At 38.6% G+C, this 16,739-nt stretch overlaps 1 protein-coding gene across 9 annotated transcripts in view; it reads right to left on the bottom strand.

Annotated features, from left to right (window-relative positions):
- Positions 1-13: 13 nt before the first annotated feature.
- The window catches only part of Dop1a (DOP1 leucine zipper like protein A), a 104,528-nt gene continuing 87,802 nt past the window's right edge, over positions 14-16,739 (bottom strand). For 7 of the 9 annotated variants that reach the window (XM_085689474.2, XM_085689475.2, XM_085689469.2 and 4 more), the window contains 10 exons: positions 13,553-13,662; positions 13,128-13,277; positions 12,944-13,005; positions 11,357-11,509; positions 7,785-7,921; positions 7,201-7,256; positions 5,572-5,736; positions 3,881-4,010; positions 2,362-2,412; positions 14-630 (listed from right to left, as the gene is read on the bottom strand). In XM_085689474.2, coding sequence (XP_085545600.2) covers positions 325-630; positions 2,362-2,412; positions 3,881-4,010; positions 5,572-5,736; positions 7,201-7,256; positions 7,785-7,921; positions 11,357-11,509; positions 12,944-13,005; positions 13,128-13,277; positions 13,553-13,662 — 1,320 coding nt within the window. In that variant the 3' untranslated portion in view covers positions 14-324. The remainder of the gene's footprint in view (positions 631-2,361; positions 2,413-3,880; positions 4,011-5,571; positions 5,737-7,200; positions 7,257-7,784; positions 7,922-11,356; positions 11,510-12,943; positions 13,006-13,127; positions 13,278-13,552; positions 13,663-16,739) is intronic. The other 2 variants (XM_085689477.2, XM_048435776.3) reach the window with 2 other exon arrangements.

Raw genomic sequence — 16,739 nt, 5'->3', positions numbered from 1 at the left:
CTTGAAACCAGTATTAAAAAAAACCAACAACATTAGTGTATATTTTGCAGGTTCAAGACAACCCAAGACAGTGAACAATGGACGATATATGCATATATAGACCTCTCGTAGGCACCATAATCAGTATGAGCCAACTATAGTTAAACTTGATTCAGGCCACATTTAGACATAAGCTCTTATTTACAAATATTTAAATTAAATACAACCTGAAGAGGGTCTTATTACATACATATATATATATATAAAAGAAAAACTATACAACTCAGAGCAGTGTGTTTTAAATAATTACATTTCCATTGCATCTCTGGGGAACCACGGTGGTGGTCAAGATTTTATGACTCCTTCCAGAAAATCCTTTTCTATCATCTCTTCAATTTTTTGCCTGGCTTTGCTGGAAAATGCTTTGTGGTTCTCCAGTTTCATGTCCTTGTTGGGGAAGGAGTTTGAGTAGAGGACAGGACTCCCTGAGTGTCCTCCGCACCGGCTTGTGACTTTGCTGTTGAAAACTTGGCTGAGGACGTTGAAGAAGGGCAGAAGCTGCTCCATGCTGCGCATGGTGCAGAGGGTGAGTAACAAGTGCCCCGGCTCCCAGCCCAGTGTCCTCCCTGAGCTGTCTTCCTCTGGGTTCTTCTGTAGAAACAAAAAGAGTTGTCATTAACAGTGAAGACTGGTTATGTGAGAAATGTTTGTTCTGGACTTGATTAAAATCACTGCTGCCGATGTTGCCATTAGCTAGTTTGGTATCACTTAGCTCCCTTTCGTAGTAGTTTTCAACTAGACTGCGGCGGTGACTTTAGTTTAAATGACCCGTGACAAAGAGTCATAGAAGGGGTTGGAGAGATGGCTCAGTGGTTAAGAGCATTGCCTGCTCTTCCAAAGGTCCTGAGTTCAATTCCCAGCAACTACATGGTGGCTCACAACCATCTGTAATGAGGTCTGGTTCCCTCTTCTGGGCTGCAGACATACACACAGGCAGAATATTGTATACATAATAAATAAATATTTTTTTAAAAAAAGAGTCATAGAAAAGCTGGGGATTTCCAGATTCAGAGCTTTTCAAACACTTTATTGCTGATAAATCAAATCAATTTATGGCCTAAATTTGCCTTAAGGTAATTACAGGTAATACACAGTGAAACGAGGGATTGGGTTAGACACAGGAAGGAAGCTGGACCTTGAGCGAAACAACACAGGCTAGTCCAGTTCTGCCTTTTACTTACTGTGCTATACTTGTGCAAGACACACAGAGTTCTTGCTCATGACGTGGCAAATTTTTCTTTTGCAGTCAGGAAGTCAAATGAGAATGTATGTAAAAACTGGTCACTAAATACCAACACCAGTAATTTTTATATATTAAGACATAGAGCTACTTATGTTGGATGCAGCAACACATAATAATAATCATAGCAGCTTGGGAGGACTGAGTTCAAGATACAAGATTTTGTCTCAAAAAATGCAATAAATATCTGTTTCTTGGCTACTTCACGAACTCAGCTAAGTGACCCCAGCAGCTATGAGTAGTCTGCCACAGAAAGGGCTGGGGGACTGGAGGTGCTGTCACTTGCAAAATCACATATATTACAGTGCAAGGAGAAAACAATGGAAATAGGAAAACAGGAAGGACAATTAAGCATGTCATTCACAAATGGTACTCTCCCTTCTAAATCTGGATGTTACTAAGAAATTGATTTTATCTGATATTTTGTTGTCAGTTTCCTAATGTGATCCCAAGTTAGTTAGTTATTGTGTTAGGAGTTGAACACTGAGCTCCATCATCAGCACTGTTTGCTTTAAATCTGAAGGAAAACAGGTATGTTACAGTAGGAAATGCCATGTATAAGCAAGAAAAGATTTAAAAATGGGATTCAGTTGTCATCTAGTTTATTTATTAGCAATGATTTAGCTTCCAATCTATTTTAAAGGATAAACAGGGACTTTCATATCACTAAGTGCCATCAGACAGTCCTGGCTTACCATATAGCCCTCTAGTCCTCTAAAAAAAATCAAACTGCAATTAAATGTCAAGCAAAGTGTGGATACAGATAAATTTATTCTGTAGGGAAGTAAATGCTGCTTACATCTTGTATAGTTCATTGTGAAATATATGATAATCATATAATTTTTAAAAATATTTCTATAGAGTTTTTTCTTAAAAGAGGCATCCCTTGCGGGCCCCAAACACTTAACCAAGTTATTTATTTGGTCTCAGGTTCCTGTCCTCAATACTAAATAACCAAACATCTCCAGAAAACTTTTTTCTCCTTTGACCTCGCAAATCTCCACAAGGAGTGCAGCTTCCTTCCTGTTTACCTCTCTTGTAGCTTTCGCTGCCATATCACAAGCATCAATAGCCACCCTCACCTGATGCTTGGCCATCTCCATTCCCTCCAAAATCTTAAAGTCCTCCTCGCCCTGTGGAAGGAAAGAGAGCTCATAGCCTTTGTTCCAGTGAGAAGTCTATCTGGCCATGAAGGCCTTGTTTAAAGGATCTGGATGAGATGACATTTTTTCCAGTGTAAACAGCTGTCTTATCTGTGGGTCAGTTTCTGGGCAAAGGAGGATTTCCATTATTACTGATATGTGGATGGCAAATGGCATGGGCCTGGAGTCCCATGAGTGTTCACTGAATCTGCATTCATGGTTTCCCGCCCATGTTCTGTGATAGAAAAGTTAAAGTTCTGTCCTTAAACCCCGGATTAGGCTTTGTTCACAACTTTGTCCTTTTATTAGGCTCCTAAGGAAGCAAGTTCCTCATTTCCTGTACGTAAAGCTTCTAATCAGTTTCTTCCCTTGTGCTCTGTAGAGACTCAAATACAGCTTCACTGCTGAAAGACAGAATATGTGAGCACATGCAGACTGGGTTGCAGAGTCCTCTCGACCAGACTCTTCTCGACCAGTCCATAATATGAACTGGGAAGATTCTGAACTAAGGAGATGACATGTAATGCGCAAAGGTCCAGTGATGAACAAATCATCTCGTTACCTTTCTGCTTCTGGCAGACTGGCAGGTCAGTCTGGTGCTTAGTCAGAAAGGACATGGGGCATGCTCTAAAACCACAGCATTTATCTTCCTACACCTTATTTACAGGACAGGCTTCTGGTAATTCTCATTTTCTCCTTGATTTCCACCACATAAAATAAAAGGTTTTAAAAACATGTTTCTTAGACATTTGTATTTTTGAGTCCCCTTACTACCTTTCTCACAGTCACATTTTAGTAGACTTCTCAGCAGTGTTTTCACAACTGCAGGGAGCGTTAGTGGGGTGGATATGGCATAACAAGAGCTATAGAAAGAGGAACTATTACTAAAGGTTAATAACTTTTGGAAAAATCTTTTGATTCAGGATTCAGCTAAGAGTGCTGCTACGTTAGGTCATTGGGTTTATCTCTAGGTTATAATTTAGGAAAGTGAAAAATACCCACTTAGCCATAGTTTAGGATGTGTACTTTATGACCCATGGGAAAGAATGGTTCTATGCTTATGACCCTTTATTCTGACTGCAGTCTATCTAGCTAATTCAGTTTTGAGATATTTCTGTCAAGTTTATTAAAACTTAAAATGTGTGATCCTTTCATCTTCTGACTGTTCTTTGTGAAATGAACCTGACAAATTTGTCCTACAAACCCCTTTAATACTGTTCTATCAGAACATATCTCATCTTCATCATGGCGTCAACTTAACTACTCTGGACATACCCAACTCTCAGGTCTGTCATAAGGAATGTTCAGGAACACTTTCAAGGCCTGGTTCCAATGTTTTCAAATGTTATGAAAGATTTCTTCTCTTATATGACTCATGAGTGTAGCATTTAATACAGCAAAGAATACATACTGATACACAAACACAATAACACACTAAGAACCTCTGAAACTTTAGTACCTTTGCCCTTTTTCGAAGAAGTTTTGCTAGTCGAACCACGTATGGCTTAAATTCTCGCTGATGTATGCCCTGCCGTCTGACCTCCAAGCCTGAATCATCTGAGGCTTCGGGTATAAAGGCCCATCGGTACCTACCAGTGAAAGGACGTAGATGTTAGTATGACAAACTCTGTGCCATTGGAGATAAGCCACATAATTCAGTACAAAGTACATGGCCCTAACATATGAGAACTCAAGTGACAGCTAAATCAAGCTGGGAGCATTGTCATTCGTCTCGAGTTTGTGTTACCAGTAATGGTTAGAGTTCACCATTTCAAGCTGGGTGGTGGTGGCTCACCCTCTAAATTCCAGCACTAGGCAGAGGCAGGTGGGTCTCTGATTTAGAGGCCAGCCTGGTTTACAGAGTGAGTTCCTGGCTTATACAGAGAAACTGTCTCTGTCTCAAGAAAACTAAAGGAAAAAAAAATCACCATTTCAGAGTGTTAAGTACTCAGACAACTTCTAAAGTACTTGCAACTGTTCATGCATGAGCAAAATCAGTACTGAAAAATGTTTTTTCCATACCTAATAGTATTTTTCAGATTGTTTGCTTCAGTAACTGCCTCAAGGTTGCATTCTTCCTACTCCAGCCTCCTACTAACTGGTAGGCAGAAAGCTCAAAGGAACCTGCTTTTGTATAGTTGTTTGTACTTGAACAAAGTCCAACGTGATTATTGCAACATGTAAAGTATATCAAAAGGAGATCTTTCCATTATAGGAACCATCAATATTGCTAGACTCTTGTACTATGTCCTTCTATAGTGTTTGTGCATAGAAAAGCACGGATTCGTGTACTTAATCTCCTCCTTAAAAAAAAAATAGTAACTACCAAAGTCACGTAGATTCAACAGCTTAGGGGTAGAGTGCTTGCCTGGCATAAGGAGCCTGAACTCCATTCCCAGCACTAAGGCAACAGCACTAAAAAGAAAAGCAGACACAATTGCTATTTGACCTATCTTGGAGCCTATAAAAATTTTTGACCTTTTTTTAAGATTATGCTTTCTTTCTTGAGACTTGTCCACACTACAAAGCCAAAATAAACTTTGTAAAATGCGAGCCTAATAATACCACTTAATCCATGAAATGCTTCAGTGGCTTCACATTATCTTAGGTCACATTGATGCTCTTACTTACAATGCTTTACATAGTTGAGTTTCTTTCTATCCTCTTTTCTCAACACCTCAGACAGGCCAGCTCTGGTTCTGTTGTCATAGTGAGCCTTTCTAACCCTAAACTGCCTCCATTTAAAACTCCTTTCTGGGCCTGCTTGAACCTCAAAGCTGGCAGCAGTCTGCTGTATGGCACACAGCAACTTCTGCATATGCCATCATCATAATATTCTGCAAGTGCTAAGCTCTGTCCCTTCTACTAAACTTGTAATTTCAGGTTCTGTACTCCACCGCTTCACATCCAGGGCACTCTAGTTTTTAAGTGAGTAGTCTGGGAATATATCCACAGCAACCATTTACTGCTAGTAACTATGCTATAGGGTAGTATAGTTACTTCCAATACAATACTCCTTCCAATGCAGTAAGGTTTTAGAGAAAATTATGACTACTTCAATCTACACAAAGAACTTTAGTGTTGGACATCAGTGACCAAAGCAAATGTTATCTCCAGAAATATCCACTTAATATTCTTGCTTTTACTTACATCTGAAACTGAGGAAGATTTTCAGAGGGCAATGCCAGAGCCAAATCCAAAAACTTGCAAGCAGAGAGATAGAGGTTTAACCACCTCTGGCTGTTATAGGAGGTGGAGAAGCCATTACCTCCAGTATAGGTTGTCTCCAGACCAGCCGCAGACGGCCCTGATGTCCTGCAAGTAGACAGTGCTGTCAGCAGCAGAGCTTTTGGCTCACAGGGCTCCTAAAGCACCAGGCTTGTCTCCCACAGCAACACTGATAAACGGTGATTACAGTGATCATGACTAAATTGTAATTTGAAAATTTTACTTTTGTTCTTTAAATTTTATGAATGTAAACATATATAACTTCCATTACAGTCAAGAAAAAGAAAAGTGAAATGGATAATCAACAAATCTTACTGCTTAACTGCTTTCTATAAGAAGTGGGGGAGGCTTTCTGTAATAATAAACATAGCTATTGTTTAATAAAAATGTAGCACCAAAGAGTTAAGAATATTTAGGACACAAGGTCTTTTGTGTGTGCCTGCACGTTCATGTCCATATATACATATATATGCACGGAAGGCCAGAGGTCAACTTTGGGTGTCATTTTGCTAGCACTGTATATCATGTTATATGAGACAGGGTTTCTCATTTGCCTGTAGCTTACTAAGTAGGTTAGCTTGGCTGGACAGTAAGTCCCAGTGATTAGTGTTGTCCATTTTCCCAGAGTGGATTCCAAGTACATGTTCCACTCCCACCTTTTTGTGTTCTTACTTTCTGCCTGTAAGTATGTATATACACCATATGCATGTCTGGTATTTGTAGGAGTCAAAAGAGGTTACTGGATCCCCTGGAACTGGAGTTACAGATGGTTGTGAGCTGCCATGTGGGTGCTGGCAACTGAACCTGGTCTTCTATGGGAGCAGCAAGAGTTCTTAACTGCTCAGTCATCTCTCCAGCTCCCACACCTCAACTTCTTACATGTGTACTTACATGGTAAGCATTACACCCTCAGCTAGCTAACAAGATGGAGACATGATTCTTAAAGGAAAACTGTAATTTATAAAATTGAACAATAATTCTTACAGAATTAAAAATGTGTTTATACATATTAGTAAGCTACTTCTAGAAAGAATAAAACTATTATATAATTGATGGGAACATTTTGGAAGATCTAGATGTATGGATTACCTTGGTCACAGGTTACCTGCCATACTGATTTTATTATCTATTCCAAGTTTCAGGGACTAGATCTGAACTACCAAAACTAGTATGATGCATGTAGTTGAAACAATAGTAAATTGTATTCGGCAGAATCTATGTGTAGAGGCTGAAGGCCATGGATGCTGATAATTTAGTCTTATCGTGTCCCCTAATTAAATACAATTATATTTAATAAATAGTAGGAGTATTTTTCATAGATTTTTAATTTTATGTGTATGGGACTTTTGATTGCATCAGAGCCTCAGGAACTGGAGGTACAGACAGTTGTGAGCCCCACGTGGGTGAAGTGAATTGAATCCAGGTCCTCTAAAAGAGTTGTCAGTGCTCTTCACCAGTGAGCCATCTCTCCAGCCCCAACTAATGGCAATGTTTAGAGGTGGGGTAACTGAACTCCCCTGAGAAACATATGGACACAGAAGCACACGTTACCGTGAAATATCTTCATCAGCAGTGAGCTCCTGCTCCATCAGTAGGAATACCTGCACCTGCAGACCACAAAGGAAACGTTCACTTTCAAGTGGAAATGGAGTTTTTCAGCATTGTCTCTGGTGGACGTGGGGCTTGGGAGGGTTTACTTTAGGAAGTCTTTACCACAATCTTTGAAGTGAGTTTAACTGGGATGATTGCTGTGCTGGAAGGGTGAGTACATGCCTTGCATCAGTCCCTAACCATCCAGTTCAGCTGTATCTCACTAGAAGTACCATTGCAGGGGGGACACTGGACCTGTTGGCTACGACAAAGCCAACAATGTGTCAAGGAGACTTAACATTAAACCACATAAGTCGAAGCTCAAAGGCAGCTGGCTATCTGTACTGCACAATTTGAGGCTTAAGCTCTTTAACAGTAAAACCTCTACTTAATAGCAAAAGCTACTTTTACTATTTTCAACTTTATAAGAATTGATAAAATTGAGTTTAGGCCTTAAGATTAGTTTTCACCTAAAAAGCATGGAGAAATTAACCACTCTGTCTTACAGTTTATATTAGTAAATTTATAAATCAAAATTAACTCACAAGTTCCGTGATCATGGTAGGCCAGAGAGAGGTAAGGTGTTGTGGAGACATTCTTAAAAGTAATACTCTGAAGAACAGGAACACTTGAGAGTGAAGAGTTGGCACCTGGGGCAAACGGAGACTCTCAACCAATCTCTCTGAAACAAAGGCAGCATATTTTCAATGCCCAAGTAACTCCAATTATTATAAAACTTAATGTCTATTCTAGACAGAAACAATCTTTTGCAGGGTGCTACTTTCATTAGCGGCTAAAAAGTGACATGAAATGTACATAAAAATCAAGTATGTATCTAATCTGCATGGAAAGTAGAAAAAGACAACGTCTGAGTACATTGGGGGTGTGGGGATCATGGGATAGGGTAGAAGGAAGAAGGGAGGGGAGCAGAGAAAAACATAGCTCAATAAAAACAATTAAAAAATAAAATAAAAAAAATCAAGTATTTTCTTATTAGATGTGGATTCTATCCCATAGCAAGTAAAAGTTTCAAATTATCTATGGACAGAATAAGAAAGTGGTACTGGTCCATGAACTATATTTTGAGTAAAGATTAATATAGACATGAAATCCCAGCACTTTGGAGGTGTATACAGAAGCCATCCTGAACTATTTAATGAGGTTTGATCTCAAACCAAATCCAGCACCATACCAACCAACCCAAGGATTCACAGAAGAGTTTAACTCTTTTCTATTTGAAATTAGGTATACAAGGCTAAGGGACAGAATTGCTTTTACGTGAACTCTTGAGGTTAGAGGCTGCATAGCACTTCCTGAATTGGGCAGCCAATAATTTGGTTATGGGTAAAACTTGGGAAGGTAAATATTTTTTATTAAAACAGACACTTATTAGTAGTTGTATTAGGGTTTTTATTTCCTTTGCAAAATGTTTCTGCCAAAACTTGTCCATGAACTTACAGAATGCCTTATCTACTGTTTGGATTTTCTACACAGAATTGCTTCTGACCAATGAGCTCATGCCACAGTCAAAGAACTGAGGCAATGGGGCTCACATTAATGAACTGGGAGAATGGTAGAATGATCATTTGAAATATAGATACAGTGCTAACTAGGAGACAGGCTGGAGAACGAGGCAGGTTTCTCCTCTATTTGCTCTGAATCATACATGGTACTGTTTTCTCCATAGCCAGGATTCATGAGTCTAGGAGTCAAGGGTAGAAATGGAAATACTACTACTCAGAGTCATGCTCACTAGCAAAAATTTTGCTTCCTCCTCCCACTCCTGGTCTTATGCTGTTGGCCCAGAAGTATTGTTTCCTAAGGGGAAGTGTTTCTAAGTGAAGGTACAACCATAACATTGAATGGGACACTAAGAAAGAAGGGAACACTAAGAATGGAACACTTGCCCATGGTTCCTTTCTCATGGTGCTGAGTCAACAGGCTAAGAATTACATTTGTAGCAGGAATGGCTGATCTAGACTATTAAAGAGAAATTGGACTTCTCTAAAATCGAAGTAAGGAAGAACATTTCTGGAGAGAAAGCAATCCAGCATTGTGTCTCATAATCTTACCAGGCCCTAGTATTAAAGTCAATGGGAAACTACAACAACCCAATCTAGGCAGAATGATAAATAGGTAAGACTAAAGCTGTGGGTAGAGAACCAAGGCCTAATGAGCTTGTAGGGGGTGAAGAAATCCAGAATAAGAAGAAGGTAGTTGTAAGCTCGAGTTACGGCCATGAACCTAGTTTTAGAAAGATGGTAATTTGGTAATTGTTATGGGTGTTTTTTTCTTATTTTGTTAGAAATGCTTATTCATGTGCACATACACACACAGAGCAAGATTTTTACCCAGTCTTTCACATTGTAATATAACAATGATTGAGTCAGTACTTAAGAGCTGTGAAAATTCTATTATCATTTTAAGTTCTGCGATGTCAAAAGATCAAACATCCCTCAAGAGATATTCCCACCTATACTATGGAAAGAATCTGGGTGTTTTCAGTTGTTTGTGGAAGAGTTATATTAGGAAAATGTCTTCGTAATTCATATTATTTTGAAATTTAAGCACGTCAGGAGATATGGCTGGTTACTGACAGGAGAGGGACTGATGATGGTTAATTTTGACTGTCAACTTGAATGGAGTAAAGGATGCCTAGAGCTGTGTGTCTGTGCAAGTGTAACAAAAATTATATGGTCACGTTCTGTTTGCATTTGTTGAAAGTGGACTTTGAGGTCAAGGGAGGCCCTTTACCCAAACTCCAGCATGTATATTTCAAGTTTCCTTCAAAATTCTCTGTCCTGGGGCGGACTGAGTAGCCAACTATACAATACAGAGAAAAGAGAACAGCAGACAGCAAGGAGTGTTAAATAGCAATGTGTCCTTGGGCACAGCTAGAAGGTAGACTATTTCTAATAGGAGTTACTTTGTTTATCCCCTTGTGTATAATGCCTGTGTTGGGAATGAGAAACTGGAAGCTCAGCCATGAAGTTAGTTCTTGGCCCAAGATTTTTTTGCGTGGGAACTGCAACATGGCTTCCCCAGTCATTTCTAATGGATGCTGCTATTTATTGCCTGATTTGATGATATTCCTGTTGCTTGTTCACCCAGGTGAGCTATCCAGTGGCTCTACTAGATGTTGCCAAGGGTCCAGTTTTACACTATATTGCTGCGGTTGTCTGCTGTGTTTATCTACAGCTTGCCATTTGTTCTTTTACTTTCCCTTGCTAGACACCTAATAAACTCACTCATTTGAAAACCAAAGTATAGCTATTGTCGATCCAGAAAGAAGAGTGGACTATAGAAAAGAATGACAAGTGGGTCAGTGGCTAGGAGGGAAAGATCTGTCCTCTATTTTTTTCACCAATGAAAAATCAGTGTGTGTTGTATCTGTTTTCCTTTTTCTGTCATCAAGCACATTCTATTACTATTGTTTTAATTTTCTAACATTAGATTCTGACTTCTTTGGCCTTTCAATGTAGACTCAATACCAAGGCACTCTCCAGGGAACTTGGAGACCTACAATTATATTGTAATTGTGGCATCCATCTTCTTACAAAGAGCTTCTCTGTGTTCTCTGCTTCTCCAGTGTGCAGATGACCATTGTTGGACTACTTAGCCCCTACTGTGTAAGCCAATCTAATGCATTCTTCTTCTAGAGAACCCTGTCTACTATAGCACCAACACAGTTCCAGATAAGACATGCAAATATTACTGCAGGCCACAAATTCCTGGCTCTCCTTTATTTTGTCCTCGTGTTAAGGATATATTTCCTAGCCTGTTGTCCACAACTAAAATACAGGAATAAACTTTCCTAGAGTGAAATAGTGACTATCTGACTTTGTATATGAATTCCTCTGATATTTGAACCAAACAATAAATCACAGATAATGTTTAGTGTCTTTCAAATTCAGTGTTGATTTCTTTTAGATAATGAAGCTAAAAAGATTTGTTATGTAATAATGTCCATCAACCCACACCTGTGGTTTATCTCAGCCCACAAGTGTGGTTGAAGTAGAAACAACAGAACAGCAAAACAAAGTCCTCCTACCCAAATAAATGTACTCCCGAGTTCCTGTAATTCAGACAGAGAAGATAAAATGCTTTAATTACTTACCTTGTATGTCTGGAAGGTACTTCTGGTACTGGTCAATTTCACTGCTAAAAATAGCAAAGGCCAATCTTTTAAGAAGCATGGCTCTCTGTTCTAGCTCCACATCTCGATTTGCAAAAAGATTGAGAGAACTGCTTTGGGCCACAGCTACTCGAGCTATAAAAAGAAATGGAAGCAGAAGGCCATTATCATCTGAAAATGACCATTCCTTATTTAAAATGAGTGAATACCTCATGACATACACACTGAGAGGAATATAGCAGAGGACCTGGACCTTTATCTGGTGCAGAAAACCTGGCAGACAGTTTGAGCACACACATGCCTGAAGGTCAAATGGCAGAATTTGGATACAGACAGAAAAGAACACTTAGAACTGTGGGTTTTAGAAGGAAATGTCTAATAATACCATTTTATAAATCCTATCTGCATAAATATTTTGTTAAATCTTTTGTATTATTTTAAAAAATAAGTTCTGGAGAAACCAAGCTTTTCTGAGTCCCTGTTCTATTGCTCCTGACTTCCTCCACTATAGCCATATTGTCTTGCTGGTTATGACATAAACTAACCAAGTTTGTTCCCACCCCAAAATGTTTGCAATTTCTGTTCCTTTTGCTGGGAATTCCATTTCTAGGAAGGGTTGACTCCCTGAGTTTCACATCAAATATTATGTGAATCAAGATAAAGTAAAATACATAACTCTTGGCTGTCATTTAAAATTTGTCACACATTGCTCCATTTATTTACTTTTCAACCTCACTTCCTAATTATGGTACACTTTTTCTAGATAAACTAGTTGGGATACACAACTGTACAAAGCCTTACAGACTCAGAATTCCAGCGATTATAGTTTTTAGTAACACTTCCCCCTCCCCACCCCCCCATCCTCTGTCCTGGAGATCCACAGTTGCAGAGATTTAGAGTAGACCATCACAGAGGTTAGATCCCATTGGCTACCTTCTGTCTCACTCACTTTCAGTCTTCTTATCTAGTCAGTAGTTATCAAGTGCCTATTATACACCAGCAACTAAGCTGTGTGATGGAAAAATAATGGATAATTTTACTTGCCACTAAGTTATCCCTGGTAATGTTATTGTCAGCACACATTCACTGTATAAAATGAGAGCTCTCACTAGGTACTTCCATACAATTACATCACATATTTTACTCTTGCTCATACTGCATTACTCTAATCCCCACCATTCACCAGTTCTCTTCATTTTCCTACACAGCCCTCATTCTACTTTTGTATCTTTGGTTTTGTTTGTTGTCTGTTACCAGAGTCTTGCTATATACATATATGCTAGGCTGGTCTGGAATTTGTGAGCCTCATCTGTTTGTCTCTCAGGGGCTGGAGGTATAACTGTTCATTCCCACACTGTTCCCTGTCTTCTGTAACTTGTTTTTTTTAAAATCTACATTCTCCATATAAGGGGAAACATGGGATGTTTGTCTTTCTCAGTCTATTATAGTCCCAGAGGATACTACGTTTAACTTGACAAAGAGCTAATACTATAGTTTTCAAAAGAGAATAGTGCACGCTAATAACAAGTCATGTACAAGAAAAATATTGCCTGGGCGGTCACAACTCACTCATCAAATCTCTGAATGTTGTCTTATCATGTGTCATCAGGTTGTCCATAATTGCTCTCCAACTGAAAGACACAGGGTTTATCATAAGTTATTAAGAGTCTACTCTTGTTAAAGCCTACTTTTGTTAGTCAGTGACTGCTGTCAAGCGACTATGATGAGTGAAAGTGAGAAGAGGACCACTTACTGATTAACACAGGACGCGTCCATTTGAAAGAAACTGGGGTCCATGAAAAGGTCAAAGGCTTCTTTTTTCCAGGCTCTCCGTGTGTACTGATACCCACTGAGACTGCTGAGCAGCTGGACACAGGCTCGATAACTAGGAGCATTATGTGCACTGTACAGAAGAAGAAACACATTAAGCCACATTATGCTTTCACTTCGGTCATCATCTTGAATTATGTGTGTTCTCATTTATCTCAGATACCAAAATGGAAACAAGAAACAGAAGGGACCATAAGAGAAATGAGATGCAAATTTAAAATTTAGCTATTATAAATGAGTCAGGGTAAGAATAACATCATTTTGTAGTTGAGGCCACAAATAACAGTAATGGGACAGACTTTGTAGCAGAGTGTGAATTAGCTGAAATCTACTGGAATCATACGATACCTGTGATTTCGGAGGTAGGGTACAACATAATGCATAATGTTTACAAGTAAAGGGATAACACGCTCTTTTTCATCACTGTAGAAGACCATATCTAGAAGATGAGCCAATACCTACAAAACAGAGAGGAAACAAATTTATCTACATGCTGAAACTGGGGTCAGAGGTGGGTACTGATTTCCAACTTGGAAGAAAACCAATGCTACTTAAAAGGAGGAAAATCTACACTGAGGGAGAGAGGTATAAAAATAGTCCAGGACCTTCTATGTGATAGTGAGTGGGAACCTCAGCCTTCTCTTCCCCAGACTTAAAAAGAAGCTTAAGAAAATTCCAAAGCTATCAGGCTGGGCTTCGTAAATCCTAGTTCAGTCAACCAACAGTCTTATAGTCATTTTTTTCTAACCTCTGTTAAGACTCAGCATTCACTGTAATGGGCAAAAAGTGACCTGTATGGTCCTATAACGGGTTTGTTTGCTATACATGCTTTATACTTAACCACCTCTACCCTTCCACACCGCAATCAGACACAAAACACTTACATTTCTTATAATATACACTTTAAAAGTGTGGGTGGGGAGATACCAAGGGCCAGAAACATGGATGCTAAGGGGGGAAGGGGTGTCCTTAATTGCATGTTCTATTGTGGGTATTCTCATGAACTTTTATATTACAAAAAGCCATAAATCAAAGGGAATTATCACACACTTTGCTGGGGGGGGGGAAGTAGGCAGGTTACACAGCAAAGTGTGGGAAACTTTAGAATTCTGAGATGTTATCTGAAGACATCTTAGCTTTGGGGTTGGTGGATGCTACACTGTAATACATTCCAAAAAGTTTTATGTGAAAGTTACAAGGATGTTAGGTTAGACACAGAGATAAGCGATGAGTGGCTAATACAGGGTCTGACAACAGCCCAGAACAATGTGGTCCTGGAGCTGCAACATTTCTATGCTTCACAGCGAGGATGTTCTAATCATTCTACCAGCCATGTAGAATCCTCAAGGTGTATTCACCCTGCCAAACTTCAGTTCACAGTTCATTCTGGTTCTGACAACTTTTGAACCTCTACCTCTATTTAATTCCCTTTTCTCTTTTTAATTTAGTATATATTACATGTAAGAAATAATGGGTTTCATTACGGCACTTGCACATATGCATACGATGTACTTTGATCATATTTACCCTGTTACCTTTATCTTGCTTCCCGTTTTCCTCTTCCACATTTTTTAAATTTATTGTTACTTTTTTTTAGCCCTAAACTCCCATGAGATAAAGTATGTGGCATCTGTCTTTGTGACAATGGCTTAGTAGTCTCAATACAATAATATCTAGTGCCATCCATTTTTTTAAACAAATGACATTATTTTCATTATGTCTGAGAAAGACTCCACTGTGTATATGAACAACTTTTTATTTATTCATTTATCTACTGATGGGCACTTAGGCTAATTCTATAGTTTGGCCATGGTGAATGTGTGTAATTGTCATGAGGGTGTCTCTGCAGTGACTTTTATTCTGTTACATATACCTAGATGTGGTATAGGGGAATCAAACATATGGAATTTACCTGAAGAGCTTCCAGCTAACAGAGATACCTGCACAACTGACAGTAGCAAAGTCATGGAACTAGGTATCTAATACGAAGGAACAAAAAATGAAAATGTGGCATCTATGTATACCAGACTGTTTTACAGCCATTAAAAAGTAATGAAGTTATGTATTTTCAGGACAACAGTTGCAACTAGAGATAATCATATTAAGCATTTAAGCCACTATTAGACAAATTATATTTGTAGTCTTTGGCTTTATTAAATACATAAAATCATGAATGTATGACAAGAAACTAGATGCAAAACTTCCTCAAAAAAGAAAGGTGCTATGGGAGGGGAACAGGGGATAGTGGAGAGGGACAGTCTCAAAGCACAACATACACTCATCTAAAAATGTCCTTATTAACACAGTACCATGTACAATTGAGCACACACAATGAAAAAAATCTAAAAACTGCTTTAAAAACACAGATACCACAAACAGACATAAACCTAACCAAAGGTATCAAGGACCTCTACAACAAAACCTATGAGGCTTCGAAGAAAGGAATTAAATGAGACATTAAAATGGAAAGACGGCCTGTGTTCATGGGCTAGCAGAGTTAATATTGTAAAAATGGTCACAAACACTCAAAGCTCTACAGATTCAATGCAGTCTCTATCAAAATATCAATGTCATTCTTTACAGAAAAAAACAAAAAGTCATAAGTTTCAAAGTAAAACATAGAAGATCCAGAATACTGAGCAAAAAAAGGAAAGCTGCAGGTATCACAATACTTGACTTCAAACAATTATTAGTATTACAGAGTCATACTAATAAAAATGCGTGATAGTGGCACAAGGACATACACATAGGACAACAGAATAGAAAACTAATAAACAAGCCCAGACATCGACAATATTTTGGTTCTTGAAAAACGTACCCAAAGGTGAAAAAAAAAAAAAAGACTTTCTTTTTAACAAGTAGAACTGGGAAAAATCCCATACCCAAACATAGGTGTCACAGAAGAGTGAAACCAGATCAATTAAAAATGGGAAGATCTTAGTGTTAAAAGCTGAAATGCTAAAACTGCTAGAAGAAAACAGAGAATACACATTAAGAACTAGACACAGTAACTGCCTTCTGAATAGGACTTCAATAGCTTAGCAAATAACTGCAAGAATCAGCAAATACGATTTTGTAGCAAATTAAAAAGCTTCTGCACAGGCAAAGAAACAATTGCCAGAGCAAAAGGTCAGTCAGCATACAGAAAGGTCTCTAAGAACTATTCATCGGCAAATGAACACATAAAATGGCCTATAGATACATGGAAAGTGTCCAGCACATCGATCCATTAGAAAAATGCAAATCAGACTGAGCATGGTGGTGTATGCCTTTAATCCCAGTGCTCCAGAGGCAGAGACAGACAGATCTCTGAATTCAAGGCCAGCTTGATCTACGTGTGAATTAGACCCTGTTTGAAAAAAACACAAACAAAATCCAAAATTAAAAAAAAGAAAATATAAATAAAAAGTACCCCAAGATTCCACTTTACTCCAGTCCAAATGACTACTGTCAAGAAATTAAACACCAAATGCCTGCAAGGATGTAGGGCTGTGATGTGACGGGCATTTAACAGAGCAGAAAATCTTTAAAAAAA

This window comes from Myodes glareolus, chromosome 4, assembly GCF_982192425.1.
Source record: "Myodes glareolus chromosome 4, mMyoGla1.1, whole genome shotgun sequence".
In the NCBI taxonomy this organism is placed as follows: domain Eukaryota; kingdom Metazoa; phylum Chordata; class Mammalia; order Rodentia; family Cricetidae; genus Myodes; species Myodes glareolus.
Note: the sequence above shows the minus strand (reverse complement) of the source record. Positions and strands in the feature narration are given on the sequence as shown.